General features: G+C 48.9%; 2 protein-coding genes and 2 non-coding genes across 10 annotated transcripts in view; 3 read left to right on the forward strand and 1 right to left on the reverse strand.

Annotated features, from left to right (window-relative positions):
- Window positions 1–19,664, forward strand: part of Pwwp3a (PWWP domain containing 3A, DNA repair factor) — a 41,183-nt gene extending 21,519 nt beyond the window's left edge. For 2 of the 7 annotated variants that reach the window (XM_070008533.1, XM_070008534.1), the window contains exons 12-17: window positions 77–513; window positions 2,315–2,403; window positions 12,976–13,167; window positions 17,863–17,899; window positions 19,254–19,322; window positions 19,579–19,664. In XM_070008533.1, coding sequence (XP_069864634.1) covers window positions 77–513; window positions 2,315–2,403; window positions 12,976–13,167; window positions 17,863–17,899; window positions 19,254–19,310 — 812 coding nt within the window. In that variant the 3' untranslated portion in view covers window positions 19,311–19,322; window positions 19,579–19,664. The other 5 variants (XM_070008535.1, XM_070008537.1, XM_070008536.1 and 2 more) reach the window with 5 other exon arrangements.
- Window positions 12,588–12,660, reverse strand: Trnaf-gaa (transfer RNA phenylalanine (anticodon GAA)). The gene has a single exon. It is a non-coding gene; the product is annotated as a tRNA-Phe (tRNA).
- Window positions 12,791–12,864, forward strand: Trnan-guu (transfer RNA asparagine (anticodon GUU)). Its single transcript has one exon. It is a non-coding gene; the product is annotated as a tRNA-Asn (tRNA).
- Ndufs7 (NADH:ubiquinone oxidoreductase core subunit S7) lies at window positions 19,556–26,255 on the forward strand. Its single transcript, XM_070008070.1, has 5 exons — window positions 19,556–19,696; window positions 22,054–22,233; window positions 22,312–22,358; window positions 23,784–23,872; window positions 26,158–26,255. Exons 1-5 carry the CDS (start codon window positions 19,556–19,558, stop codon window positions 26,253–26,255), a joined length of 555 nt encoding a protein of 184 aa, XP_069864171.1.
- Window positions 26,256–26,890: the final 635 nt, after the last annotated feature.

A 26,890-nucleotide genomic window follows, 5' to 3' on the forward strand; every position in this document is an offset into this window, starting at 1 on the left:
GAGACTCCAGATTTGGTACTTAGGCTGGCTCTTGCACAGGAATAGAATCCAATTGTCACTGATGTTTGCATTGCAGGTTATCCTGTGAGGAAGTCCATCCAGCAGGATGTACTGGGGGCCAGCTTTCCTCAGCTGAGCAAGAGGGACTCCGAGGAGCAGGAGGTGGGCAGCCCTGTGGGACGACGACAGCCCTGCAGGAAGGTGCTGCCTGACCGCTCCCGTGCTGCTCGTGACCGGGCCAACCAGAAGCTGGTGGAGTATATTGTGAAGGCCAAGGGTGCAGAGAGCCACCTGCGGGCCATCCTGAAAAGCAGGAAGCCATCAAGGTGGCTAAAAACATTCTTGAACTCCAGCCAGTATGTGACCTGTGTGGAGACCTACCTAGAGGATGAGGAGCAGCTAGACCGGGTGGTGAAGTACCTGCAGGGTGTCTACCAAGAGATAGACAGTGAGATGCTGACGAGGATCAATGGTGACAGGATCAGGTTCATTCTGGATGTGCTTCTGCCAGAGGTGAGCTGGCAAGGGCCTGGAGGTGAGGCTGTGTTCATGCTCAGAACTGGAGCTGGGATTCAGACTGGATTAGGAGTGAAAACAAAGGCTGCTCTAGAAGCTAGTGGGTGGCCACAGTTTGCAGAGTACATTCTCTGGTTTCAAATTATTTGACCTCAATCATCTCAGTGACTCAGGAGGCAGAGGTAAGTAAGAGGATTTCTGTCCAGGGTTGGACCAGGCAAAGTTAACATGAGACCCAATCTGAAAAACAAAGTAACCAGCTGAGCATGGCTAGAGTGGTATAGTATCTGCCCAAAATATAGGAAGTCCATCAAAATTTTTTTTCTTTGACCTAATATTTGTGGAAATTTTCAAAAAGATACAAAAATAAAATAATACAAAGGGCCGGGTGCCAGTGGCTCACACCTGTAATCCTAGCTACTCAGGAGGCTGAGAGCTAAGGATCGAGGTTCAAAGCCAGCCCGGGCAAGAAAGTCTGTGAGACTTATCTCCAATTAACCATGAGAAAACAGAAAGTGGTGCTGTGGCTCAAGTGGTAGAGCACTCACTGGCCTTGAGCTGAAGAGTTCAGGGACAGTGCCCAGGCCCAGAGTTCAAGCCCCACAACTGACAGGAGAAAAAAAAGAAAAAAATATATATATATTACACAAAGGGCTCCCAAGTGCCCATCCCCGTGTTATATTTTTGGGGAAAATATAAAACCATAAGCTTCTCTTTTAACCATACTGCAGTATGGCTAATGCTAATGGCTCATGCCAGGAATCCTATCTATCCAAGAGGCTGAGACCTGGAGGATTGCATTTCAAAGTTAGCCAGACAGAAAAGTCTGTAAGACTCCATCTCCAATTAACCAGCCAAATGCTGAACCAGAGGCATGATTCAAATGGTAGAGTGCCAGCCATGAGCAAAAAAGATGAGTAAGGACACAAGGCTTTGAGTTCAAGCCCCAGTACTAGCAGAAAAAAATAAATACATTCATTGAATACATGCATATATAACTTTAGTACATAGGTCTAAAACAGTGATCCTGGGCAGTATCTTTGGGACATTGTGGCTGTCGTGACTAGATGCCTCTGGCATGTACCGCGTAGAAGCCAGGGACACTGCCCAGCATGTGCAGTACCTAGGATACCCCCAGAGAATGAGCTGGCCCAGTCGGGGAGAGCCTGTCTTGAATCACGAGGATTTGAGTTGCTTTGCCATAATTGCAATACTGTTATTTTATGTGAACACTAACAATGGTATCAGGCGCCTGTTGTGTATTCAATTTACTCTTGTGTCATTTAGGTTTGTTTTCACAGTAAGCTTACAGATTTTCAAAACTGCTCCTGTATATTTGGGTCATTGCTTTTTACTGTCTGTCTTCAGTGATGTGAACTCTAGTCTCTGGTCCAAAAGAGGGCTTCCTTGATTTAATTCAGGACCTCACTGTGAGAAGAGATCATGGATTGTGTTGGTGGCTTTGAGCCGTAAGCCAGGCCATAACTGGAGGTGACAGCTGTGGATTTCTCATGTAGTGTGTCCTGTGCTGGGACTTGCCCATTAACCGGAAAGCACTTCTTTTTGGTTTAGTTCTTGGTCAGACAAGGGTCTTATGTTTTTGCCTGGAGCCAGCCTGGACTATAATCCTCCTACCCATATCTCCCTCACAGTGTGCCATCATGCTAGTTGAGATGAGGTCTCGCTAATTTTTTGCCTGAGCTGGCATGGAATCACGATCCTACCAATCTCCACCTCCCGAGTAGCTGGGATGACAGGACTGAGCTACTTTGTCTGGCCTCACCATGCCTTCTTGCAGGCCATTATCTGTGCAATTGCTGCCGTGGACGCTGTGGACTACAAGACAGCTGAGGAGAAGTACATAAAGGGACCTTTGCTCGGCTACCGGTAGGCTGTTTTCAAGCCCTTTGGGGTTTTCATTTCCAGGGCCATCTCTAACCCACAAGGTGGCCCAGATATGTGGGTACTGGGCCTATTGTATAAATCTAACCAATTTTATTTAGCACATGGACAAGGAGTCCTGCAGGGACCCGTGAAGTCAGAAGTCTAAGCTGGGGTAGGCAGTGAATTTGAGTCTTAGGGATTGGTCCAGAGCAGACAGTTACTACAGCAAGCCCAGAGGAAACCACCCAGGAGATCCAGTTCTGCAGCAGGCCCTGGCTGGAGTGGTCGCGTGCTTGGCAGTCCCTCTCTATTATCTTCTTCTGACAGGGTGGAGTGTGTGTTTTAGACTTTCTGCCCCACCTGTTTTCAGCCTATGGCTGTTTGAGAAAACAGAATAAGATTAAGAAGTATTCTTGGTCCCTGTCTGGAGAGAGAATGCTGTGATCAAGATGTTTTTCTCCACTGGCGTTTAGCCACCCTGGGATTTTTGGCCCCCAGACCCCTAATCCGCCTCTGGGCATGCTGCCAGGCCTTGCTAGGGAACAGACGGGGCTGCAGGGCAGCATCACACTCCACACTCAAGTCACAGGGCTGGTCCTGTGCTTACCCGGGCCCCTGTTGCCTCTGCAGAGGTCTTGGGAGTGCCTGCAAGACCCTGGGTCCTCCTTGGCCAGGTAGCAATGCAGCTGGCACACCAGGAAGGCGGTGGCATGGTGTGGTGGCATGAAGAGACTTTCCTGCAGAACCACTCAAAAGTGGTTAAATTTGGTTTCATTTATAGGATTTTTACATTTTGTTTGATCTTTTATAAAATAATTGTACAAAGGGGTTTCATATTTTTGTACCAGCATATAATGTACTTTTTAATTTTTTTCTGATGCTGGGTTTGACCTCAGTGCCTCACATTTGTTTGGCTTGCTTTCTGAGCTGGTCCTCTACCACTAGATTCCAGTCTGGCTTTTTATTATTGTTGTTGTTGTTATTGTTGTTATTAAATATCATAATTGTCTTTAAGTGGTTGTATAAAAGTGTTTCAGTGGAACACATCAATTCCAGTCTGCCTTTTTGCTAGTTATTTTGGAGATGGAGTCTGGTACTTTTCTGTCTAGATTGTCTTTAAACCACTATGCTCTAGATCTCTGCCTGCTGAGTAGCTAACTTAGGCAAGGACATTGACATACCAAACCTTATAATGTACTTTGAACAAATAATGTGGGGTTTTTTTTTGTTGTTTGTTTTTGTCACTTGTATTTACTTATCTAGCCTGTCACACACTGTTCACAAATAAAAGTGACTGTGGCTTGAATGTGGCCCAATTAGTGGTAGAACACTTGTGTAGCTTGCCCAAGGTTTTGTGTTCCGTTCACAACACAGTTCTAGGAGGGAAAGCTGGGGGTTGAGGAGTCTCCCTGGATGCCTTATTGCCCCTCCGTGGTACCAGTCACACTGTGAAGTGTTACAAGTCTGAGTTAGCTTAGCTGACCAGGAAACCCTCTAATGAGCTTCATTGGGTTATGTTTAGGGGTGAAGTTCACTTCGTGTGGCACCCAGGTGTAATTAAACAATATGCTTGGTGAACCCTGACCACTTTGGGCCTTTGACCTGATTGTGGTGCTGTTGTGAACTCAGCGTCTCATAAGCCCCCAGGTCCTGGGCTCTGTCCTGAGCTTTTACATTCAAAGCTAGCACTCTACTACTTTGAGCCACAGCTCCACTTCTGTTTATCTGGTGGTTAATTGGAGATGAGAGTCTTACCAATTTTCCTGCTCGGGCTGGCTTTTGAACCATGCCCAGCTCAAGCCCTTTATTTTTTTTTTAATTTTTATTTTTTTAGTACCAGTAATTATATTCTTTGAATCTAAACTGTATCATTTTAAATTAATTTTATTATTATTAAGGTGATGTACAGAGTGGTTACCATTTCTTGCAGGTGATGAGTATATTTTTTTTCTTTTCTTTTTTTGTCGGTCGTGGGACTTGAACTCTGTGCCTGAGTGCTGTCCCTCAGCTCTTCAGCTCAAGGCCAGCACACTACCATTTGAGCCACAGCACCACTTCCGGCTTTTTCTGCTTATGTGGTGCTGAGGAATGGAACCCAGGGCTTCATGCATGGGAGGCAAGCACTCCACCACTGAGCTACCTTCCCAGCTCCATGAGTTTATTTCTTTTTTGGATAATGTCACCCCTTCCTTCTCTTTCCCCCAGTTTCCCCCTTCTGTCCCTGCCCACAAATTACATAGTTCGTTTTCCACATAGTGTATACTAAATAGCATAATTACATTTGTTCACCCTTCTTCCTTCCTTGTCTGCCTCTCCCGTGTTTGTCCCCCTTAAAAATAAAAAAGCAAAAACCAACACATCACCACTGACAGCAAAAGCCCATGTTCCTTTGTTGTTTTGTGGCCCGGACTGGCCTTGACCTGCACCGTTATTCCTATCCACACCATACTCTTTCTTTTGCTTGCTTGCTTGCTTGCTTGTTTTTCTCTTTCTCCCTCCCCCCTCCCCCCATTCTCTTTTTGTGGTTGTGGGGCTTGAACTCTGAGCCTGGGTGCTGTCTCTCAATTCTATCAGTTCACAGCTAATGCTCTACCACTTGAGCCACAGCACCACTTCCAGTTTTCTGGTGGTTAATTTCAGGTAAGAGTCTCATGGACTTTCCTGCCACAACTGGCTTTGACTGTGATCTTCAGATCTCAGCCTTGAGTAGCTAGGGTTACAGACATGAACCATTGGCACCCAGCTATCTCTCTCTCTCTTTCTTTTTGTGCTGGTCCTGGGACTTGACTGAGAACCTGGATGCTGCCTCTGAGCTTTTTCACTCAAGGCTAATTTTCTCTTTTCCACTTGAACCACAAGCTCCACTTCTGGCTTTTTGGTGGTTAATTGGGATGAGTGTCTCACAAACTTTCTTTTTTTTTTTTATTTTATTTTATTTTATTTTATTTGAGAACATACTGTACAGAGGGGTTACAATTACATTGGCAGGATAATGCATACATTTCTTACCAAGCATTGCAGCCTCCTCCTTTGTTTACCCTTCACCTCCCTTCCCAGCCTCCCCCCTCCCCCCTCACAAACTTTCTTGATCCTTGATCCTCAGATCTTAGCCTTCTGAGAGGATTATAGAGAGGTATGAGCCAGCAGCATCCAGGTTATTTTTTTTGGTATGTAGTTTTATTGTAAAGATACTGTACAGAAGGGTTATGGTTATATGAGTAAGGTAATGAGTTCACTTCCTATTGAGCATTGTTACCTCCTCCTTTGTTTTTCCCCTACAGTCCCTTCCCTCCCCTACCTTCCAACTCCTCCCCGCTCTGCCCTCCGAAATTGTAAAGTTCGTTTTCAGCATACATCCAGAGTGTTTTGTGTTTTGGTTTTGTCGTGGTACCCAGTCCTAAGGGTCTGTGCTCTGCTCTGCTTTTTCACTTATAGCACTTGAGCCATGCCTTAAGTTCCAGCTTTGTGCTGGCTAGTTGGAGTCAAGAGTCTTGCGGTTTTGTCTGCCCAGGCTGTTTTTTAATCTCTATCCTCAAATCTCAGTCTCTTGAATGACTTAAGATTACAGGGGTAAGCAACCAGCCATACTCTTTAAGAAACATTGTGTGTGTGTGTGTGTGTGTGTGTGTGTGTGTGTGTGTGTGTGTGTGTGTGTGTGTGTGTGTGTGTGTGTGTGTGTGTGTGTGTGTGTGTGTGTGTGTGTGTGTGTGTGTGTACGCACGCATGTGCACACCTGCCTTTTTTTTTCTTTTTTGAAAATGGTTATTGTAAGGATGAAGTACAGAGGGGTTGCAGTTACATACATTAGGTAATGTGTATATCTATTTGAATAGTGTCAACTCTTCTCGCGTTTTTACCCAGTTATTACCTCTGGTACATGCCTATAATTCTGACACCTAGATGGAGGCAGATGGATCAGAAGATGGAAGCCAGCCTAGGTTACATAGTGTGGCTCTTGTCTCCTTCCCCCTGCCCCCAAAAAATATAGTTTTTAAGATTTTAGGGTTGGACAATAATTCAATGGTAGATCACTTTTCTAGTATATACAAGGCCCAGGATTTAATCCCCAACTTCACAAAGAAAGAAAGGGGCAGTGGATTATGGTAAAATGCATGTAGCAGGGAAGGAAAGGAAGAATAGGAGAGTGGCTACTGGTAGGCTGTTTTCGTTGTCCATCTTTGGGATTCTCATTTCCATATGTGTGAGGCTGCCCTGATTATAGTAAAATATACCTAGCTTAAAAGTCTGCTGTCTTTATGATGAAATGTGCAGATTGGTAGCATGAAATGCATTATTCCTCATGGCTGTAGCAACCATCCCAGCATCATCTCCAGAACTTTCTCATTTTCCCAAACTGAAACTGCTCCCTAAGACACCAACTCCTCGGTTTCATTCTCTTTAAAAACTCAATGAATCCTTACTAAAACGATCCATCATCTTTTGTTTTCTGAAGGGAAAAAGAAATATTTGATAACCAGCTCCTAGAGGAGAGGAATCGGCGCCGCTGGTGATGGAGCTGCTGTCCCCGGGGTAGCCTGCTGTGTCTCACCGGGCTTGTGTGCGGGTTCCACAGTTAGTAAGAAGCCCGGCCATGGACGCTCCTCTTGCTCCTCTCGTGTTGTTCTCCAATGCTCTGGAAATCAGGAGGCCCAGGGAGTGGGTTGTCTTTGGATCTATCAGCCCTGAAGAGTCAATTTCATTAACACACCAAAAGCTAGCTATTTCTTCCTGGTGGATTTTAGAAGGTGCATTTCCTGAAAGGTTGTTTTTGATTTTTTTTTAAATTTCCTGCAAGATTTTTAAAAGAACAGTTTATTGCATAGCTCTCATTGTGACTGTATAGTTGGGTATGAAGTGTAACATTTGTGTTTTGTGTTCCCCATTGCACCCAGCATTCTCCAGGAATTTCTAAAAAAGAGTGTGCAGTGAATATATGGCTCACTCTGTAAGCACTGATGTGTTTTTCTGATCTTGTTTTGTTTTGTTTCCTTTGTGTGTGTCCTGACGGTGAGTTCTGGCACCTGCTCTGCCCCTCCTGCATGCTGAGCAGGAAAAGCGTCTTTGTGAGAGGCGGAACCAAAGAGCTGCAGCCTCACGTTGCAGTGTGTGTGGGTGTGGCATCCATCTGTGCAGAGGGATAAAGAGACACATTACCCAATGGTCTCTGCATCTAGCCCCAGGAGGGCAATAGCAGTGGGCATCTAGACACCAGATGCCACTTGCAGTCTCCCTGTCTTGACAATCTACCTGGACAGCAATGGCAGGGTCCCAGTGCCTCGTTGGAGTGTGGGCCCAGTATATTCAGAGATAAGTCCTTTGTCCTGAAGGCTAGCACAGTGCATAGCCAGCAGGGTCAGGCTGGCCAGCAGAGTGACCCTGCCCTGAATGAAGGGTAAGGTCAGCCCTGCCATCCTAAAAGTGCTTGTGGCCAGGCCATTGTCTTCTAGCACAGTTGTGACAATTCTGTCAAAGTTAAAACTGAACAGCAGTGAATTATTTATTCTAAGCTAATGCCTGAGGCTCTCTGTGGAAGTAAATGTTGGCCAAGGGAATTTTCAGATTGTGACATGAGATGAATTTGAAAGCAAGATCAAGTCCTTCCAGGCCAGATGCCACATGTGGGTGTGGTCACTTGGTCACTTGGTTCCTTTTGGTCTCTTCCCCATCAGTTGTGCCTGTCCCTTGGGGAGTCCTGGGTTTGCAGTGGCCTTCTCCCCAGTGTTCCCCTCACCCAGATGATGGCTGCCATCGAGGAGCAAGAGGAGAAGGTAGTTCCTGCCAAGTGTCACTCAGAAAGCCACGTGGAGCAGGAGAAGCCTTAGTGAAGGTTGGGATCTCATTGCCTTGAGCCTTTCGAGGGACTGACACGTGGAGTGGCTTTGATGGGGGTGGGGAGGGGGGACTGGGCACCTTCCAGTGGCCATTTTGATTGCACTTGACTTTGCTCATAAGAGGTCCTGTCTCCCTCTGTCCACCATCTGTGGAGTTCATGTCCAGAGAAAGAGTACACAATTAGTGTCTCTGAGCATCTGGCCCTGCACGGGTCACTCCTTGTACATGGAGAGCCAGCTTTACCCCTCAGTGCCCTCCCCTCCTCTCAGAAGGGGCCTCCCCAGTATTGCTGGATCAAGCAATCTCCCTCTGGTGTGGGAAAACTTGCCCCAATAGCAGCCATGGCTGAATCTGGAGTTTCCCATCGGCGTTGCCTGGTAACCAGCAGTGGACACATCAAATACATGGGACATTGGGGTGGCTGAGAAACCTGTTGGGAATTCTGCAGAAATGGTGTCTGTGTGAGAGAGTATCTATTGTTGGAAAGTATTTTTATACATGTGCTTTTATCTGTGCCGACCTTTACTGTGTCCTGAGGGTTGGATTGTTCAGCTATTCAGATGAATTAAATGCCTTTTCAGAGCTATGGCTTTTCTTTTGGAACCCCTAAACTACATGGAGGGGGGCCTTGGGCTATTTCCTAGAAGAATCTGCTGGGCCTGAGCTGATATCTACCCATTCTGCTGTCCCTAGCATAGGGCCTTCATTTGTTCTGCTCTGCTCCAGAGACACCTACAGAACCCAGTCACTTGCCAGGAGAGTCCAGAGACACCTCTCGCCCCCTGCCCAACTCCCCCCCCCCCAGCCATCCCTGTTCCCCCTATTTAGTCAATTCTGAGGGTGTTTGTTTCAAAACTTGGCCTGATGTAGCTGTGGGTGGGCTGCTTTAAGGGCATTCTCCATGTAGAGGATATTTATAACCTAGATTATCTGAATCAGAGCCTGCCTGATGACCTCACTGGCATGCCCAGTGAGGAAAGTTCTGAAAGCTGTCCTGGGGTCAGGTCTAGCCTTTCCTGTGATGGCCCTGTGTCAAGGCTGCTTTAGAGTTATCAAGACTTGATCCTAGCTGGGCTCTGACGGCTCACACCTGTATTCCTAGCAGCTCAGTAGGCTGAGATCTGAGCTAGCCAGGGCAGGAAAGGCCATGAAACTCATTTCCAATTAATCACCAGAAAACTGGAAGGGGAACTTTGGCTCAAAGTGGTAGAGCACTAGCTTTGATCAAAATAGCTCAGGGACAGTACCAAGGCCCTGAGTTCAAGCCCCACACTGACTCCCCCAAAAAGGATGACCCACGAAACCCATGTCTCCCTATACTCAGCCCCCTCAGCACATGGGCATTGGGCTGGGTTTACTCCAGTGGGTATATTGTGCACTGCAGGATCAGGAGCAATATCCCTGGCCTCTGCCTATTCCATGGTAGGGGGCGCCACAGTCCTCCAGATACTCCAGAAACTACTGGGTCTTACCGGGCTCCTCCTGGCTCCATCTCTCTGATTGTTAATTGCCAGATCAGAGACCAACTTAGCGCCATCTACTGTCAACTTCTGGACCTCCTGCCCCTGGTCACTGACTGAGCTTCCTTCCCAAAGTTAATTTTATTTATTGTAGCTCAGGATGGTACAAAAGAATGGAAGTTCCCCCAACAAAAGGACCAACACAACAGGAATGGACAGTTCCCCTCGCGGGCACCTTGATATCCAGCATGTACAAATATATAGCTCACTGAAACATGTTCCAGTTCTGCTTCTCCTGCCTTTTCCCTACTCACCCACTCACCTCCCTCCCACTGGCTCCACAGCTGGTTTCTGATCTGTCTGTTCCCCCATTCCCTTCTTACTCCCCCCCTCCATAACACCTGATGCTCCCCACTGAACGTGACCTCACCCAGGTTCCTAAGCTTCTTCCCTACCCCATTCATCTAACCTCCTATCCAATCCCTCCACCCAGCAACTAGCCAGACACATCGGTCACACCTCTAGTGTCCTCTACGCATTACTCAAAAATATAGAGGTGGAAAATAGTGTCTCTGTCCAAGAGCTGGGGTCCAAGAGCAAATAGGCTGGGTAGTTTAGGGGTCTCTAGAGGCTACAGCCAGGTGCAATATGGGGCTCAGGTGCCTCGCTCAAGAGTGAGCATAGTTCCTAAGTACTTGGGTGGCTCAAGGCCTTAGTTCCTCCTTGAATTGCACCTCTCCCTGGCTGGTGAACTTCCTGCTTTGCTGGCCCACAACTACAAGCAATTCCTGACATTCCTCCCATTCATCCCCCATGCCACCTCCCAGATAGGTTCTGGTGCCAGACAGAGGAAGTACTGTTTGCTGGCTCTCAGTCTCAATAATCAAATTCCCAGAATCATGCCTATTTTATTTCATTTTATTTTTTTGCCAGCACTGAGGCTTGATTTTTTTTTGGGGGGGTGGGGGGAGGTCGGGGGTGGGAGAAGGTCCTAGGGCTTGAACTCAGGGCCTGGGTGCTATCCCTGAACTTTTTGTTTTGTTCAAGGCCATCACTTGAGCAACAGCTCCACTTCTGGCTTTTTTGGTGGTTAACTGGAGATAAGGGTCTCACCAACTTTCCTGCCTGGGCTGGCTTTGAACTGTGATTCTCAGATCTCAGTCTCCTGAGTAGTTTAGGATTATAGGTATGAGCCACCAGCACCCAGCTATATCTCAGCTAAGGATTACAGGTATGAGCACCACTGCCCAGCAGGACTGGGTAATATAAAGAAAGTATATGTAATATGAAGAAAAGATACTTATTTCTCACAGTTCTGAAGGGCCAGGCAGAGCAAATAAACTTCCTTCTTTTACCTTTCAAGTGCCAGGGACTTGGAATGCTATGTGCCCCCCACTGAACTGTACCCCAGCCCCCTTTGCCTGTTTTAAAATCACTAATGCCTGGAAGGGGACTCCTTCTGACTTCTTTGTCTTCAACACCAGAAACAATGTGGTTTTGGGATCAAGTTTCCAGCACATTATTATAGGGGACACTAGGGAAAATCCAGGAAACCCAACCCAAAGAAAGTGCTTCATTAATATAAAATAATTCACTGGGTATGGCTTATACAAGGTCTCTCTGTACAGTCTCTGACCTTTTCTGTAACACTAAATATTTACGTTTTTTTCCTTTTTGGCAGAACTGGAGTTAGGACTCAAGGCCTTTTTGTTGTTGTTGGGCCTGGGGCCTGGGTGCTTTCTCTCAGGGGCTGCTGTCCCTGAGCTCTTTCACTCAAGGCTAGCGCTCTACCACTTGGAGCCACAGTGCCACTTTCAGTTTTCTGGTGGTAAATTGGAGATAAGAGTCTCATGTAGTTTCTTGACTGGGCTGGCTTTGAACTGATATCTTCAGATCTCAGCCTCCCAAGTAACTAGGATTACACCTGACAAGGCCTTTTTGTTAAACATACTTGGTAGGCAATCTATCACTCAAGCCACACCTCCATACTTCTTTTTTTTTTTAATACCACAGTTCAGAAATTCTTGAGAGGCACAGAAGAAAATGTTTTGTGTACCTGCTACCATTTCAGAGTCCCCTTGAAGTCTTTTCAGCTAAAATCCCCATCTCCCTCTTCTCTCCTATATGTTGTCCATCTCAAGTACTGGGTGACACAACTTCTCTTCTGCATTCATGCCCCCTACCTCTGACCATCAGAAAGCTGGCGGATGCTAAGAACAGGGGTCAGGGCCTGGCTTTCCTCCACAGTGGGATCCTAGCACCTCATAGGTATTAAATAAATGCCTGGGGAAGTCCTTAATAGATCATCTTGCTGGAGCTGCAGTTTCCCCACTTGTAAAAGGGGTGGAACACATATCCTGCAAGGTGGAGGTGGCATACAAGCAGAGATTTTTATAAAATACCAGTTCTAGCCCTACCAACTTAAAAAAAATTTAAATATAGCTGGGCACCTGTGGCTTACACCTGTAATCCTAGCTACTCAGAAGGCTGAGATCTGAGGATCACGGTTCAATGCCAGTTGGAGCAGGAAAGTCGGGACTCTTATCTCTAATAAACCATTAGAAAACCAGAAGTAGTGCAGTGGCTCAAGTGGTTGAGCGCTCGCCTTGAGCTGAAGAGCGCAGGGACAGCGCCCAGACCTAGAGTTCAAGCCCCACGGCTGACAGAAAGAGAAAATCAATTAAAAAAATAAAACAGGTTAAAGGAATAGAGAGACACAGTATTTTTAAATACAAGTACATATCGAGATTTGAGAGAATAACTTGAAAACTAAGAGGTATGAGAAAGGGCAAATATCAGGATGATGAGCCAATGTACATATCAGGATGATGAGCCAAATGTACAGTTTTCTACTAAGTACAATGAAGTCAGGCCTGCTCCAGGGGTCAAAACCGTTGCCGAAACCCGGGATCGAACCAGGGACCTTTAGATCTTCAGTCTAACGCTCTCCCAACTGAGCTATTTCGGCGGAATAATTGCCCTTCCTTTCCTTCTCGCCTCCGCCCTCTCCCACTGCGTTGCGCGCAGGCGCAGCTTGTTGTGCATGCGCAAATTGAGTAACTCTCGTAAGTCCGCTTTGGAAACCAAATAGCCAGGCCGTCTCTGTGGCGCAATCGGTTAGCGCGTTCGGCTGTTAACCGAAAGGTTGGTGGTTCGAGCCCACCCAGGGACGCGCGCATTTCTCCTTTTGGCTCCCCAAGGGAGGAGGAAAAAAAAAAATCACGTGGGTTTGTTCTTGTATTTGTTCTTACTGCCCTCACCCCAACATACTTCTCCGTGCCAGGGGACCAGGGACGCGCGGCGCGGCGCGGCGCGGGCACGATTACTACCGAAGAGCGGAACGACAGGACCTGGGCTCCGGTTTCCGCACGCGCGCCGAGCCCTTTTGGACTGACGCTCGTGAGACACGGAGCGCTAAGGACGACGGACCGCAGAGGTTATCTGAAGGCCGAGGCCAAGATGGCGTCCCTGACCGGTGAGCGTGTGTGGGGTGTCGGGGGCCGGGGTCACCGCTGGCTCTGGGGGCCGGGGGCCGTCCAGGGTCGGGTCGGGGCTGCAGGAGAACCGGGCTAGGTCGGGATCTGTAAGAGGGAGGACTGCCGAGTCCAGAGGCCGCGCCCCGCCGGGACGTCAGGGCCCCGGCCGCGGCCTCTCCACGCCAGCGCTGCTCGCTCGGGCTCCAGCGTCGCCCGCGACTCTTTATAGTCGGGGAAACCGAGGTTCCGGGGTCCACCCCAGACCGGGACAAGGCCGGAGATGCTGCCTGTGAAGCAGCCGAGAGAGTGAGACAGGAATCAGACCCATAGCGAGACCTAGAAGGTTCCGAGAGCACCGGGCAGAAACCCAAGCTATTCCAAGCCCCTTTCGTCTCCTTCACCGAACCTTGGATCCACGTCAGGTGTCTCAAACCTGCCCCGCCTCGGGACCTTTCTGTCCACAGGTGAAGCCTTCTGACCCCTTCTTAAAGTTATTAGGGAGCTGAAATAAAAACGGTACACTTGCCAAGGAAATCCGGTATACTGAAAGACAGTTATCCTGCCCATGGCTTAGTCACCTATGTGCTAACATAAAACATGAGCTGCAGGCCAGGTCTCCCTACAGCTCTGGGTTTTTGTTTGTTTTGCTTTTTTGTGGGTTCAGAGTCTTGAATTCAGGTCCTGGATGCTGCCCCTTACCTTTTCTCAAGACTAGCTGGTGCTCTACAACTTTGAGACACACTTACACTTTTAGCTTGTTTGGTGGTTAATTGGAGATTATAATCTCTTGGACTTTTCTGGTTGGATTGGCTTCTAACAGTGATCCTCGGATCTCAGTCTTCTGTGTAGCTAGGATAATAGGTGTGAGCCACAGGCACTGGGCTATAGGTATAGTTTTGAAGTCATCAAGAGTAGACGGCACTGATTTGTGGAGGTCTACCTCTTTAACATCTTAGTTCAACCCTGTTCTTTCTGGGAGGAAAGTTACAAGTCATGCTGATGTTGCTGTTTTGTTTATGCCTAGAATTGAATGAAAGGCCAATAAGATTATTGTGATAACCTTTTTGTTATGTGCTTATTTTTCTGTGCAAGTATATAGTTCTGAAGAATTTTCTTTCTTTTCATTTTTTTGTTGTTGTTGATCGTGGGAACTGAACTCTGGGCCTGGGCGCTGTCCCTCAGCTCTTCAGCTCAAGGCTAGCACTCTATCACTTGAGCCACAGCACCACTTCCGGCTTTTATCTGCTTATGTGGTGCTAAGGAATCGAACCCAGGGCCTTATGAATCTGAGGCAGTCTACCATTGAGCCAACTTCCCAGCCTAGTTCTGAATTTTCATGTGCAGCAGCCCTTTGTCAAAACAGCCCATCCCAGGATCCTGTGTAGTAATTCATACATGTAATCTCAGCTACTCTGGAGATGGACATCAGCAGGATCAAGGATCTAAGCCATCTAGGGTTTTAAAAAAGTTGTAAAGACCCCCATAAATAAATTGGGTACAGTGGTCATTTCTGTGATTTCAGGTATGCAGGATGCCATAAGCAACCCTGGGCAAAAGCTCAGGACCCTACCTGAAAAACAGCTAAAACAGAGAAGGGTTTAGCCATTGCTAAAATGCTAAAGCTCTTTCTGAGTTCAAACCCCAGTACTGCCAAAACAAAAGGGAAAAAGAGGAGGAGAAAACGAAACAAAACACTGGATCCAAAACCAGGTATTTGGGACTTACCTGTAATTTTAGATATTTGGGGAGCTGTGGGAGGAGGATACCTTAAGTCCAGTAGTTCAGGGTCAGTTTTGGCAATAGAGTAAGACCAATTGAAAGACCTATTTCAAAAAGAAAGAAACAGACCTAAAACTAAAGCCAGCCACCCGTGGTTCATGCCTGTAACCCTAGCTACTCAGGAGGCTGAGATCTGGGGCTAAGGTTTGAAGCCAGCCTGGGTAGAAAAGTCCTTGAGACTTTTTCTCCAATGAACCAGCAGGAGGCTGGAAATGTGGATTGAGTAGTAGAGTGCCAGCCTTGAGTGAAAAGAGCCCAAAGAGAGTACTAGGCTCTGAGTTCAAGCCCCAGTACTGGCAAAAAAAAAGAAAAAAAAAGTCTGAGGCCGGGCGCTGGTGGCTTACACCTGTAATCCTAGCTACTCAGGAGGCTGAGATCTGAGGATCATGGTTCAAAGCCAGCGCGGGCAGAAAAGTCCATGAGACTATCTCCAATAAACCACTAGAAAACCGGAAGTGGCACTGTGGCTCAAGTGGTAGAGCATGCGCCTTGAACTGAAGAGCTGAGGGACAGCACCCAGGCCCAGAGTTCAAGCCCCATGACTGACCAAAAAAAAAAAAAAAAAAAAAGTTTGATCAACAACACATTTACTTTGTGTGAACTGATCCAAGGCCCTCCATTTTTAGGAAGGGGAACTGAGGCCCAGGCAGAGGCAGCTTATGCAAGAGTCTGGGGTTATCTTTGGGCTCAGCCTTAGACCTGCCAAGAAGTAAGGTCATAGTCATGACCTTGGGGAACAAGCAACACTGGGTTATTTAGGCTGAGGCAGAATCAAGAAGGAGGTCGGAGAGGAAGAAGCTGTGAATGGTAGCCTCTGGCCCTGGAGGGGACCTCACTCCAGCCTCCCCATTCCCATCATGCCTGGATGTATGTGTTGCCTCAGATGGGATAGCTCAAATGACAGAAATTCATCATCTGCCCAAGATCAAGATATTACAGGGTTCAACTTGTAAACATTGTTCCTGTCTTCTCTTTATTTTTGTAGTGTTAGGGTTTCTTGCACTTTGCACTCTTATCACTTGAGTCATACCTTCAGCCCTTTTGCTTTTAGGGTTTTTTGGGGGTTTTGTTTTTGTTGGTCGTGGGGCCTGAACTCTGGGCTTGGGCACTGTTCCTCAGCTCTTCAGCTCAAGGCTAGCGCTCTACCACTTGAGTCACAGTGCCACTTCCAGCTCTTTCTGCTTATGTGGTGCTGAGGAATCGAACCCAGGGCCTCATGCATGCAAGGCAAACGCTCTACCACTGAGCCACCTTCCCAGCCCTAGGTGGGGTGTGTGTGTGTGTGTGTGCGTCTGTGTGTGTTTCAGATCATACAGTCCTCTTGCCTCAGCCTTCCAAATAGCTGGGACCATGGGTGTGTGCTTCTACATCCAGCTCTTCTATTGTTGTTTATATGTTTCTAAATTGTGTGTTTTGCTTTGTTTTGGTTTTTGAAGGTTGCTGGAGTTTCAACTTACCACCTTATATTTTACACGTTACACCCCCTAGTCATTTGCTTTGGTTGTTTTTTGGATAGGATGTCAGGATTTGGGGGGTGGAGGTCCTACCTGGGCACTGTCCCTGATCTCTTCTGCTCAAGGCTAGTGCTCTACCACTTCAGCCACAGCTCCATTTCCAGATTTTTGGTGGCAAATTAGAGAAGAGTCTCTTGTACTTTCCTGCCCCAGGCTGGTTTTAAACCCATGATTATCAGATCTCAGCCTTCTAAGTAGCTAGGGTTACAAGTGTGAGCCAGTAGTGCCCAGTGGGTCTCAAGTTTTTGCCTCCACAAACTTCACAGGCCCAAGACTACAAATCCTCTATGCTTCCAATGTAGCTAGAATTACAAGATGGAGTCTTGCTAACTTTTTGCCTAGGTTGGCCTAGAATCACATCCTCCTGATCTCTGCCTCTCTTTACACTTCTGTAGAGTGTCCAAGTTTTAAACATGTGTATGAGGGACACAGTAGGACTCAAGTACCCCAATCCTGGCCACTCTGGCTGTCCCATGTCCCTCAGGTTCTCTCACACCCTCAGCCCACCCCTCTTGCGTGTGTGCGCTCTGTCTCTGTCTCTGTCTCTGTCTCTGTCTCTCTCTCTCTCTCTCTCTCTCTCTCTCTCTCTCTCTCTCTGTCTGTCTGTCTCTCTCTCTCTCTTTCGGTTGGTCATGGGACTTGAACTCTGGGCCTGAACGCTGTCCCTCAGCTCTTCAGTTCAAGGCGAGCACTCTACTACTGCTCCTCTCTTAACGCTTCAGGCTGCTTCCTCTGGAAGAGTTCTCCACAGAGGCCTTCTTTTTTTTTTTTTTTTTTTTTTTTTAGAGGCCTTCTTTTGGACTGCATCTTTCTGGCTTTCCATTGCCTGATAGCTCTACTCAGTGACACATGGCTGTGTAGGTTGGTGTATTGGATGTCTTCACTGCATGCCAGAGGACCAGGCTGTGCTAAACAGAGTCTGAAACCCTTAAACCCATGCTGAGTGTCTTGCTCATAGCCAAGGCCACAATAGTCCTGAGTACCCAGGAGGGTCCTGGAGTAGTGAAGGAAATAGGGAGCACATCAGTGTATATGACCAAGAGAATGAGCACCAGGATCGAGAGGACTGGCAGGCTGTGTGGGCCTGATGTCCTGGGCATGAGTTGAAATCTGCCCTCAGGAGAAGGCATCAGCCACTTGTAAATGTGGAGCAGGGTGAGAACGACAAGTGTAAAGGCCCTGAGGTAGAATCAAAGAGTTCTACAGGAAGAAGCAGGAGAGGAGAGGAGTCATAGGAGGGGGTGGCTTTGGTGTAGAGTATGGGTTTAAGTAGATAAGGGACGGGGGTGAGAAGGAGGGCCTGACTGGAGAGTGCTGGCCCCAGCACTCTAGGGGATGATCCTACCAAGTCTGAGCTGGCCACCTACAGTACACTACTCCTACCTCTGGTTCTTTCCACAGCTCCTGGCTTGCTCTGCATTCGGGTCCTTGGCCTGCGGTGAGTACCTGACAACCTGTGGAAGCCCTGTAGAGCCACGAGGGTACACTGGAGCCCAGAGCTGGGAGGAACCTCAGCAGTGATCAGCAAAGGAACCACTTGATGAAGTCTTCCAGCAAGTTGATACAGCACAGGGCTCCCTGGGGACAGCAAAGGCTGGCAGAGCAAGGAGTCAACTTGTGTCTGCCTGGCTTTGCACCCTCAGCTCCCTTACTACCCATCTTAGCAAGGTGTTCTGCAAGCCCTGGCCAACCTGGGCCATCATGTGCCTGCCTCCTTGTGACTTAGATAAGGTTGCGAGGGCCACCCTCCTAGGGGAGCTATCAAATGTCCCTTCAACCAGGGCCTGGAGTTTCTTTCTGTACACAGTCCCAGAGCTTAGACTTTGCTTAGAACTCAGTGGCCCATTAACAAGCTGGTAGGTCCTGGAAGAAACTATTAAAACCTACTCCAGTCAGGTGCCAGTGGCTCATGCCAGTATCCTAGCTACTAGGGAGGCTGAGAGCTGAGGATCAAGGTTCTAAACCACCTCAGGCTAGAAACTCAGGTCTCCAGTTAACCACCAAAAAGGCACAAGTGGAGAGGCTGGGAAAGTGGCTCAGTGGTAGAGTGCTTGCCTTGCATGCATGAGGCCCTGGGTTCGATTCCTCAGTACCACATAAGCAGAAAAGACTGGAAGTGGCGCTGTGGCTCAAGTGGTAGAGCACTATCCTTGAGCTGAAGAGCTGAGGGACAGCGCCCAGGCCCAGAGTTCAGGCCCCACGACCAGCAAAAAAAAAAAAAAAAAAACACAACAAGAAGGCACAAGTGGAGCTGTGGCAGAGAGCTAGCCTTGAACAAAAACCTCAGTAGCTGGGCTTATAGCTCATGCCTGTAATCCTAGTTACTCAGGAGGCTGGATCTGAGGATCATAGTTTGAAGCAGCACAGGCAGGAAAGTCTGTGAGACTCTAATCTCCAGTTAACCACAAGAAAACTGGAAGTGGTGCTGAGGTTCAGAGTAGTAGAGCACTCACATTGAGGGAAAAAGCTCAGGGACAGCGCCCAGGCCATGAGTTCAAGCCCCATGACTGACAGGAAAAAAAAAAAAAAACCACAGGAAAGGACAAACCTGAGTTCAAGCCTTAGGACCAGCATTTAAAAAAAACAAGACGAAATAAAAAACACCTACTCCTTCATGGGGCATGTGAGGGCCACTGGGCTCTAGGGAGTCCAGCCAGTGGCCTGAGGTTGACAGTGGGAGTAGAGCAGGGGAGGTGTTCAGCAGAGTGGGAAGATCAGCTGGGGAGGGCCCTTGGCCAGGGCTCCAGGAAAGCCATGGACACCCACTGACCCTTTGTCCTTCTCCCCGACAGTTCATGCGCGGGTGCAGCAGTGCAGGCACGGGGCATCCATCTGAGTGTGGCCAGTGAGGGCCCAAGCAGGTAGGCTGGCCTTTGGCAGGAGGCCACACCCCTTGCACTGCCCCTGCCTCCCTCATTGGCTATACCCATGGGGCTGCTGAAGCCTGAACCTGGTCCTTGGCCTGTTCTGTTCGAAGTCTTTGTTTATGCCTACTTCTCTGTTTCTCTGTGGAAAGCTATTGTGGATCCCTCTCCCCCAGTAGGGGGTGAGCCAGCACCCACCCGCAGGGGTACCTGGCTGGCTCACACCAACTATGTCCTGTATCCCCACATTCAGTACCCAGCCTGCTGTGTCCAAGGCCGGAGCTGTGGTCACCAAATACAGCGACATTCCTAGGAACCGGGGCGAGTATGTGGTGGCCAAACTGGATGACCTCATCAACTGGGCCCGCCGGGTGAGCCCCGTGTGCCTCCTGACCCTCTGTGTCCTGTAGGCCCCCACTGCACATGTGCCTCCAGCCTCCCCACACTCACAGCGTAGACAGCAGGTGGGACTCTCCTAGAGGCTCCTCCATTCTGAGGGGTCAAAATCTGTACCCCCATATTGGGGATCCCCCAACCTCCCTCCTCATCCCCAAGTCCTGTCCTTGCTGTGGCTATGGCAGTCACTACTGCCAAGCTCCTGCCCTACCTTTTATTGCCCCCCTGCCCCGACCCCCGTGAGCCCCAGTGAGATAACCCCACCCCTCCTCTAGTTCTTTTTCTGGTCTCTGTATTTTCCTCCTCTATTGTAAAATATTTATTGACAGTGCTGGGCCTCATGCTTGCTAGGCAGGTGCTATACCCCTTGTGCCATTGTTTTTGTTTTTTGTGCCAATACTGGGGCTTGAACTCAGGGTCTAGGTTACTGTCCCTTAGCTTTTTCGAGCAAAGCTGGTGCTATACCACTTGAGCTACCCTTCACTTCCACTTGGTTAACTGGAGAAAAGAATCTCACGGGCTTTTTCACCCAGGCTGGCTTCAGTTATCCCGGATCTCAGCCTCCTGAGTAGCTAAGATTACAGGTGTAAGCCACCCATGCCTGGCTTAAAAATAATTTTAAGTCAGAAGAATCATGCATGTTGAAGTTTAAGTCGTTCTAAATAAATCTGACAGCCTTTTGAGGTGCCCCACAGCAATGGCTGTGCCATGCGTCCCTCCAAGTCCATGGAGTGGTCTCTACACCATGCATTCCTCTAGCCTGCTCACACCCAGCTGTCTGGCTTCATAGCGCTGGGTAGCACCCGGTGGTGACAGCGCAAGTCTAACAACTGTCCATTGTCAGGCATGCTCATAGGCTCTGCTTTTGCTTCTCTGCATTGTGCCCAGTGTACTCATGGTCATCCTGCACTGCCAAAGAGAGATGCCTGTAGGAACACGGCCACCTGTGGCTCAAGGATCAGTAGAGGCCTTTTCCTGTTCTGTACCCCACCTTTACCCCATGTTGGGCACCCCCACATGTGCCAGCTACAGAGACCACTTTTAGTTCTCAGACCCAGGTACAGAATAAGCAGGACCCGTGGGGGCAATCAAGGCATCCCCAGATAAGGGAAATAGCAGAGCAGCTGGGGGATCCAGGAGGTTCCTGTTGAATTGGCTCTTGTGCTGACCCAGGAGTATCAGGAATAAGTCCTGTGGGTGCTGGTAGGAACAGCTCTGCAAGGCAGGCCCCCTTCCCTCAGGGGCCCAGGCAACATCCAGAGTCCTAGTGTTTACAGCTGCACTTCCCACGCAGCTAAAATGTGGCTGGTGCCCACAGAGCACGTGGATCTGCAGTGGTAGCTGGCCTGCTGTTTTTTCCATTAGCAATTTTACTCCCCCTACTTCCCTTCCCCCCACTCCCCCTACCAATCTGGTTTTGAACTCTGGGCCTGGGTGCTATCCCTGAGCTTTTTTGCTCAAGGCTAGCACTCTACCAACATTGAGCCAAGGTTCCAATTTTGGCTTTTTGATAATTAATTGGAGGTAAGAGTTTCACAGGCTTTCCTAACCAGGCCATCTTCTAATCCACAATCCTCAGATCTTAACATCCTAAGCAGCTAGAATTACAGGTGTGAGCCTTTGGTACCTGGCTGCAAGTTCACTTTCAAGCCACCTCCAGGGGCTGGTGTGTCTGGCCACTGCCCTTAGGAAAAGAGCTGGGTGGCTTTTTTTTTTTAATGCCAGCTTGAACTCAGGGTTTTAGTGCTGTCCTGAGCTGCTTTTTTGCTCAAGGCTATCACTGTACTACTTGAGTCCTAGCCTTCTGGTTTTTTGGGTAGTTTATTAGAGATAAGACTCTCACAAGCTGGGTGCCTGGGGCTCACAGCTGTAATCTTAGCTACTTAGAAGGCTAAGATCTAAGGATCATGGTTTGAAGCCAGCCCAGGCAGGCTTCAAAACTCTGTGAGTCTTTTGCTGGTCCTGGTCACTGTCCCTGAGGCTCTGGGTTCGATTCCTCAGCACCACATAAGCAACATGAAAAAAGCCGGAAGTGGCGCTGTGGCTCAAGTGGTAGAGTGCTAGCCTTGAGCTGAAGAGCTGAGGGACAGCGCCCAGGCCCAGAGTTCAGGCCCCACGACTGGACCAAAAAAAAAAAGACTCTCACAGACTTTTCTGCCCAGGTTGGCTTTGAACCATAATCCTCAGATCTTAGTCACTGAAGTAGTTAGGATTATAAGGCTGGGCCACCAGTGGCCAACAGGGTGACTTTCTTTTCAAGTGAGGTTGTGAACCTAGGTTTTCCTACATGAAACCACACGGGCAACATGTGACCTGAGCCCCTGCCCCACAGAGCTCACTGTGGCCCATGACCTTCGGCTTGGCCTGCTGTGCTGTAGAGATGATGCACATGGCAGCACCCCGCTATGACATGGACCGCTTTGGTGTGGTCTTCCGTGCCAGCCCACGCCAAGCCGACGTAATGATTGTGGCTGGCACACTCACCAACAAGATGGCCCCAGCACTCCGCAAGGTAAGCCGTGTCCCTGCCCAAGCAGCCAGCCCAGGTAACTGAGCTGTTTGCAGACTGCAGACGCCATGTCTCTTGTAGGTCTATGACCAGATGCCGGAGCCACGCTATGTTGTGTCCATGGGGAGGTGAGTGCCAAGCCGGCTCCTTCCATTCCCATGCTTTGCCCTGCCCACGTATCTGAATGTAGTTGACATTTGATAGAACCATAACAGAGCTGGGTGCCAGTGTTCAGTTCAGGCCATCAGATCTGCCCTCACCCCAGAATGATTTCTTTTGGCCTTCCTTGGCCCAGGCAGCAGGCTTCAACCATCTTATTTTCCTTCCCTTTGCCTTATAATTTTGGGGGCTATGTCACCCCCAAAAGACAAGCTTGTACTCTCCCCATCTTTTTTTTTTCTTCTTTTTTCTTTGGTCGGTCGTGGGGCCTGAACCCTGGGCCTGGGCACTGTCCCTCAGCTCTTCAGCTTAAGGCTAGAACACAGCCCCACTTCCAGCTTTTTCTGCTTATGTGATGCTGAGGAATCGAACCCAGGGCCTCGTGCATGCAAAGCAAGCACTCTACCACTGAGTCACTTTCCCAGCCCCTCTTTTTTCTTTCTTTTTTTTTTTTTGGGGGGGGGGTGCCAATCTAGGGCTTGAATTCAGGGCCCAGCACTGAGTTTTGCCCAAAGCATTCTACTACATTCAGCTACATTTCTGGCTTTTTGGTAGTTAATTGGAGATAAGAGCCTCACAGAATTTTCTGCCTGAGCTGGCTTTGAACTATGATCCTCAGATCTCAGGGCCATAGGCATGAGCCACCAGTGTCTCATTTTTGGTTTTGTTTGTTCTTTTGCTGGTTCTGGAGCTTGAACTCAGGGCCTGGGCACTGTCCCTGAACCTCTCTGTGCTCAAGGATAGTGCTCTGCCACTTGAGCCACAGCACCACTTCTGGCTTTTTCTGTGTATGTGGTACTGAGGAATTGAACCCAGGGCTTCATGTATGCTAGGAAAGCACTCTACTGCTAAGCCATATTCCCGGCCCCCTCGTGTCTCATTTTTTAGAGATAGAATTCACATAGTATAAATTTCAGCCTTGCTTTTTTTTGGGGGGGGGGGGGGCAGCCAGTATGTATGCCAGTACGTAGACTTGAATTCAAGACTTTGTGCTCTTGCTCTCTTTCTGCTCACAGCTGGTGCTCTACCACTTGAGTCACACTTCTAGTCCATCATTTTTACTGGCTACTTAGAATCTCTTGGGACTTTTCTACTAGGGCTGGCTCAGTTGCCCTGTGCCCAGGGACTTTGTCCTTGGTAATCTTTGCTGATTGAGGGGCTTTGTGTTTAGGTATCTTTGGAGCCCACATTTCCCAGCCTCTTCCACATTTCTCAGCCTCCTGTTTGATTGCACCCCACCCATCCCATGGTAGGCTCCACGAAGCCACTTGCTGGCTGCTTGTTTACGATGTCTGGCTCTGGTCTTTTCTGACTGCCCAAACCCCTGTTGGCATTAGAAGCAGACAGCAGGGGCTACAGGGGCTGGGCCATCCTCATTGTGTTTTCCCCCACAGCTGTGCCAACGGAGGCGGATACTATCATTACTCCTACTCTGTCGTGAGGGGCTGTGATCGCATTGTGCCTGTGGACATATACGTACCAGGTGAGACTGGGCCCTTGTGACGCTACTCAAGCCACCAAGAGCAGAGAGACTCCCTCCCCCAGGCCTGGCCTTTACCACAGGGCAGTATCCTCCCTCCTGCATAGGCGGGAGGGAGGATAGGCAGCGTTTGCTAGCTATAAGCGACATACAGCTCTGCCCAACTTAAAGAAAGAAAAAAATACCACACCTGGGCACTGGTGGCTCATGGCTGCAATCCTAGCTACTCAGAGACTGAGATCTGAAGATCACAGTTTGAAATCAGCCCAGGCAGAAAATCTGTCAGACTCTTACCTCCCATTAGCGGAATGGAGCTGTGACTCAAGTGATAAAACACCAGGCTTAAGTAAAAAATCAAGCAAGAGCACAAAGCCCAGAGTTCAAGCCCCAGTACACACACACACACACACACACACACACACACACACACACACACACACACACACACACACACACACACACACACACACACACACACACACACACACACACACACACACACACACACACACACACACACACACACACACACACTCTCTCTCTCTCTCTCTCTCTCTCTCTCTCTCTCTCTCTCTCTCTCTCTCTCTCTCTCTCTCTCTCTCTCTCTCTCTCTCTCTCTCTCTCTCTCTCTCTCTCTCTCTCTCTCTCTCTCTCTCTACCACATAGGATGCAGTTCTTGAAATCAACAGGACAGGAGGCTGGTCTAAACTCTCTGGTCCTTGTCCTCAGAAGGGTTCCAAGACTTCATCAGATCCCCACATGGCCAGCATTAGGTTTAAAGTGTCAAGAATGGCAGTGAATGATAAATTCTTCTAATCATTTCCCACACAGCCTTTGGACTATGCCAGTACAGTATTACCTGGAATTCACATTTCCCTGGTCATCCTCTATTTGACCTGGTAGCCCCATGGACCCTCTCATATGGTCCCAGCCAGCCTGGCACCCAAAGGGAGCCTGCTGGAGTATTTGCCTTGATAGTAGTCAGTACGGTCAGGAATGGCAGCTTATGCTGTGAGCAGGACACAAAAATGCCTAGTTCTTGCTGTCTGGCATTGTGCCCTTAATGCTGAGGTCAAGTTCTTAGCTGCTCAGGAAAATGAAAGTCATGTCATGACCTCCCAAACAATGACAAGACAAGTTTGCCATTGAATGATGATGGCTGTCTGGAAACAATTTGTTTGGAGTTCTGTGCTAAGATCTGTTTGCTGACACAGGGGCCCAAGGTGGCCCTGCCCGGTCCTCATCCTCCCCAGGACTGTACACTAAGGGGTACTGGTATGGGACTTGGTTTCCTTCCACCTCATCCAGTCCCATCCTCTACCTGCTACCTCCAGGGTCCCAGTGGCCCTCAACTGTCTTCTGCTGTCTGGCCACTTCTAGCCACTTCACACTAAGACTGCCGGATAGCCAGGTGGGGGTTGGCTGGGCAGGGAAGATGGCACTCAGGGCCAGAAGTGCAGTCATTCGATCCTGTGTCATTTCCACAGGTGGTAGGTATAGGCCCTTCCTTCAGTCCCAGGCATCTGCCTGTGTCCCCAAACCCATGTTTCCCTTCCCTGCCCAGCCCAAGGACCCCTTGGCACTTCGGCATGCTGTACCTTGTAGTGCTGGGGTTTGAACTCAGGGCCTGGGCACTGTCCTTGACCTTTTTGCTCAAGGCTAGCACTGTACTACTTGACCCACTGCACCACTTCCAGCTTTTTCTGTTTATGTGGTACTGAACCCAGGGCTTTATGCATGTTAGGCAAGCATTCTACCACTAAGCCATATCCCAGCCCCCCTTGTAGACTTTTGAGGAGTCTTTTTTTTTTTCCCCTCTTTCTTTCTTGTGCCAGTGCTAGGGCTTAAAATCAGGGCCTGGTAACTTTCCCTTAGCATTCTGACTCAAGGCTGGAGCTTTACCATTTGAACCACACCTCCACTTCTAGTTTGTTTTTTTCTTTTTTTGGGGGGGGAGGGGCGTAATTAGTATTTCATTGAAGATAAGCCAGGGGCTGAGAAGGTAGCTCAGTGGTAGAGCGCTTGCCTTGCATGCCTGAGGCCCTGGGTTCGATTCCTCAGCACCACATAAGCAAAAAGAAAAAAGCCGGAAGTGGGGCTGTGGCTAGCCTTGAGCTGAAGAGCTGAGGGACAGCGCCCAGGCCCAGAGTTCAGGCCCCACAACCGGACCAAAAAAAAAAAAAAAAAAATGCATAAGCCACTGGCACCTGGCTTGTAAGGGACTTAGACAATGTAGGAAGAGGGTAGCCCAGAATACAGGAAGGACACTGAGATTTTGGTCCCCACAGGCTGTCCCCCAACCGCAGAGGCCCTGCTCTACGGCATCCTGCAGCTGCAGAGGAAGATCAAGCGGGAGAAGAGACTCAAAATGTGGTACCGAAGGTAGTGCTGCCCATGCTACTACCCTGCAATTGTGAATAAATCCATAGTAAACTTGCCTGAGCATGAATCCTAGTGTCCATGGGGTAGGGGAGCGGTGGGAGGCAGCAGGTGGATCCTGGCATCTTGCCTCTAGACAGGGGCTGTTACTATTCTATAGACATCAGACTTGGTTATGAACCCCCTGCCCAGTCACTCAGCTGAGCCCTCCCAGGAAGGAGTGGCTTTGGAGAGCAGAAAGCTGTGAGTCTTGATGCAGTCTCCCTCTCAGGCCCACAGTAGCTGAGCACAGCCCATCATCCCTGCCCACACCTGAGTACCCAGGGCTCAAACACTGTTTCTAAGCTATTTCTGGGGCCATCATCCATGCCCACACCTGAGTACGCAGGGTTCAAACATTGTTCCTAAGCCATTCCTGGGCAGTGGGGACTCTAAGACGCTTTAGCAGTAGCTGCCTCTTAGCTGGAACACACCAAGACAGGCCTAGATGAGCCCTGGGGACCATGTACATCCAGGGCTGTAGGAAGACCTTTCCTCCTTCTCCTGGCCTGGTACCCTTGGCCAGGGCCTCCCTCTAGAATCTGCTCTGTGTTCTCTAGACCACAATTCTACAATGTCTTAGGGACAACACTGGTCAGGGCT

Source organism: Dipodomys merriami, unplaced genomic scaffold (genome assembly GCF_024711535.1).
Source record: "Dipodomys merriami isolate MVZ:Mamm:240054 unplaced genomic scaffold, mDipMer1.0.p SCAF_70, whole genome shotgun sequence".
NCBI classification, from domain to species: Eukaryota; Metazoa; Chordata; class Mammalia; order Rodentia; family Heteromyidae; genus Dipodomys; species Dipodomys merriami.

What these genes read in the sequence shown, in the direction of transcription:
- Ndufs7 (XM_070008070.1), top strand. Translation starts at nt 19,556, where the DNA reads ATGTCCTGTATCCCCACATTCAGTACCCAGCCTGCTGTGTCCAAGGCC. An exon ending in TATGTTGTGTCCATGGGGAG is followed by an intron (nt 22,359 to 23,783) that starts GTGAGTGCCAAG and finishes TTTCCCCCACAG; the next exon opens with CTGTGCCAACGGAGGCGGAT. An exon ending in TGTGGACATATACGTACCAG is followed by an intron (nt 23,873 to 26,157) that starts GTGAGACTGGGC and finishes TGGTCCCCACAG; the next exon opens with GCTGTCCCCCAACCGCAGAG.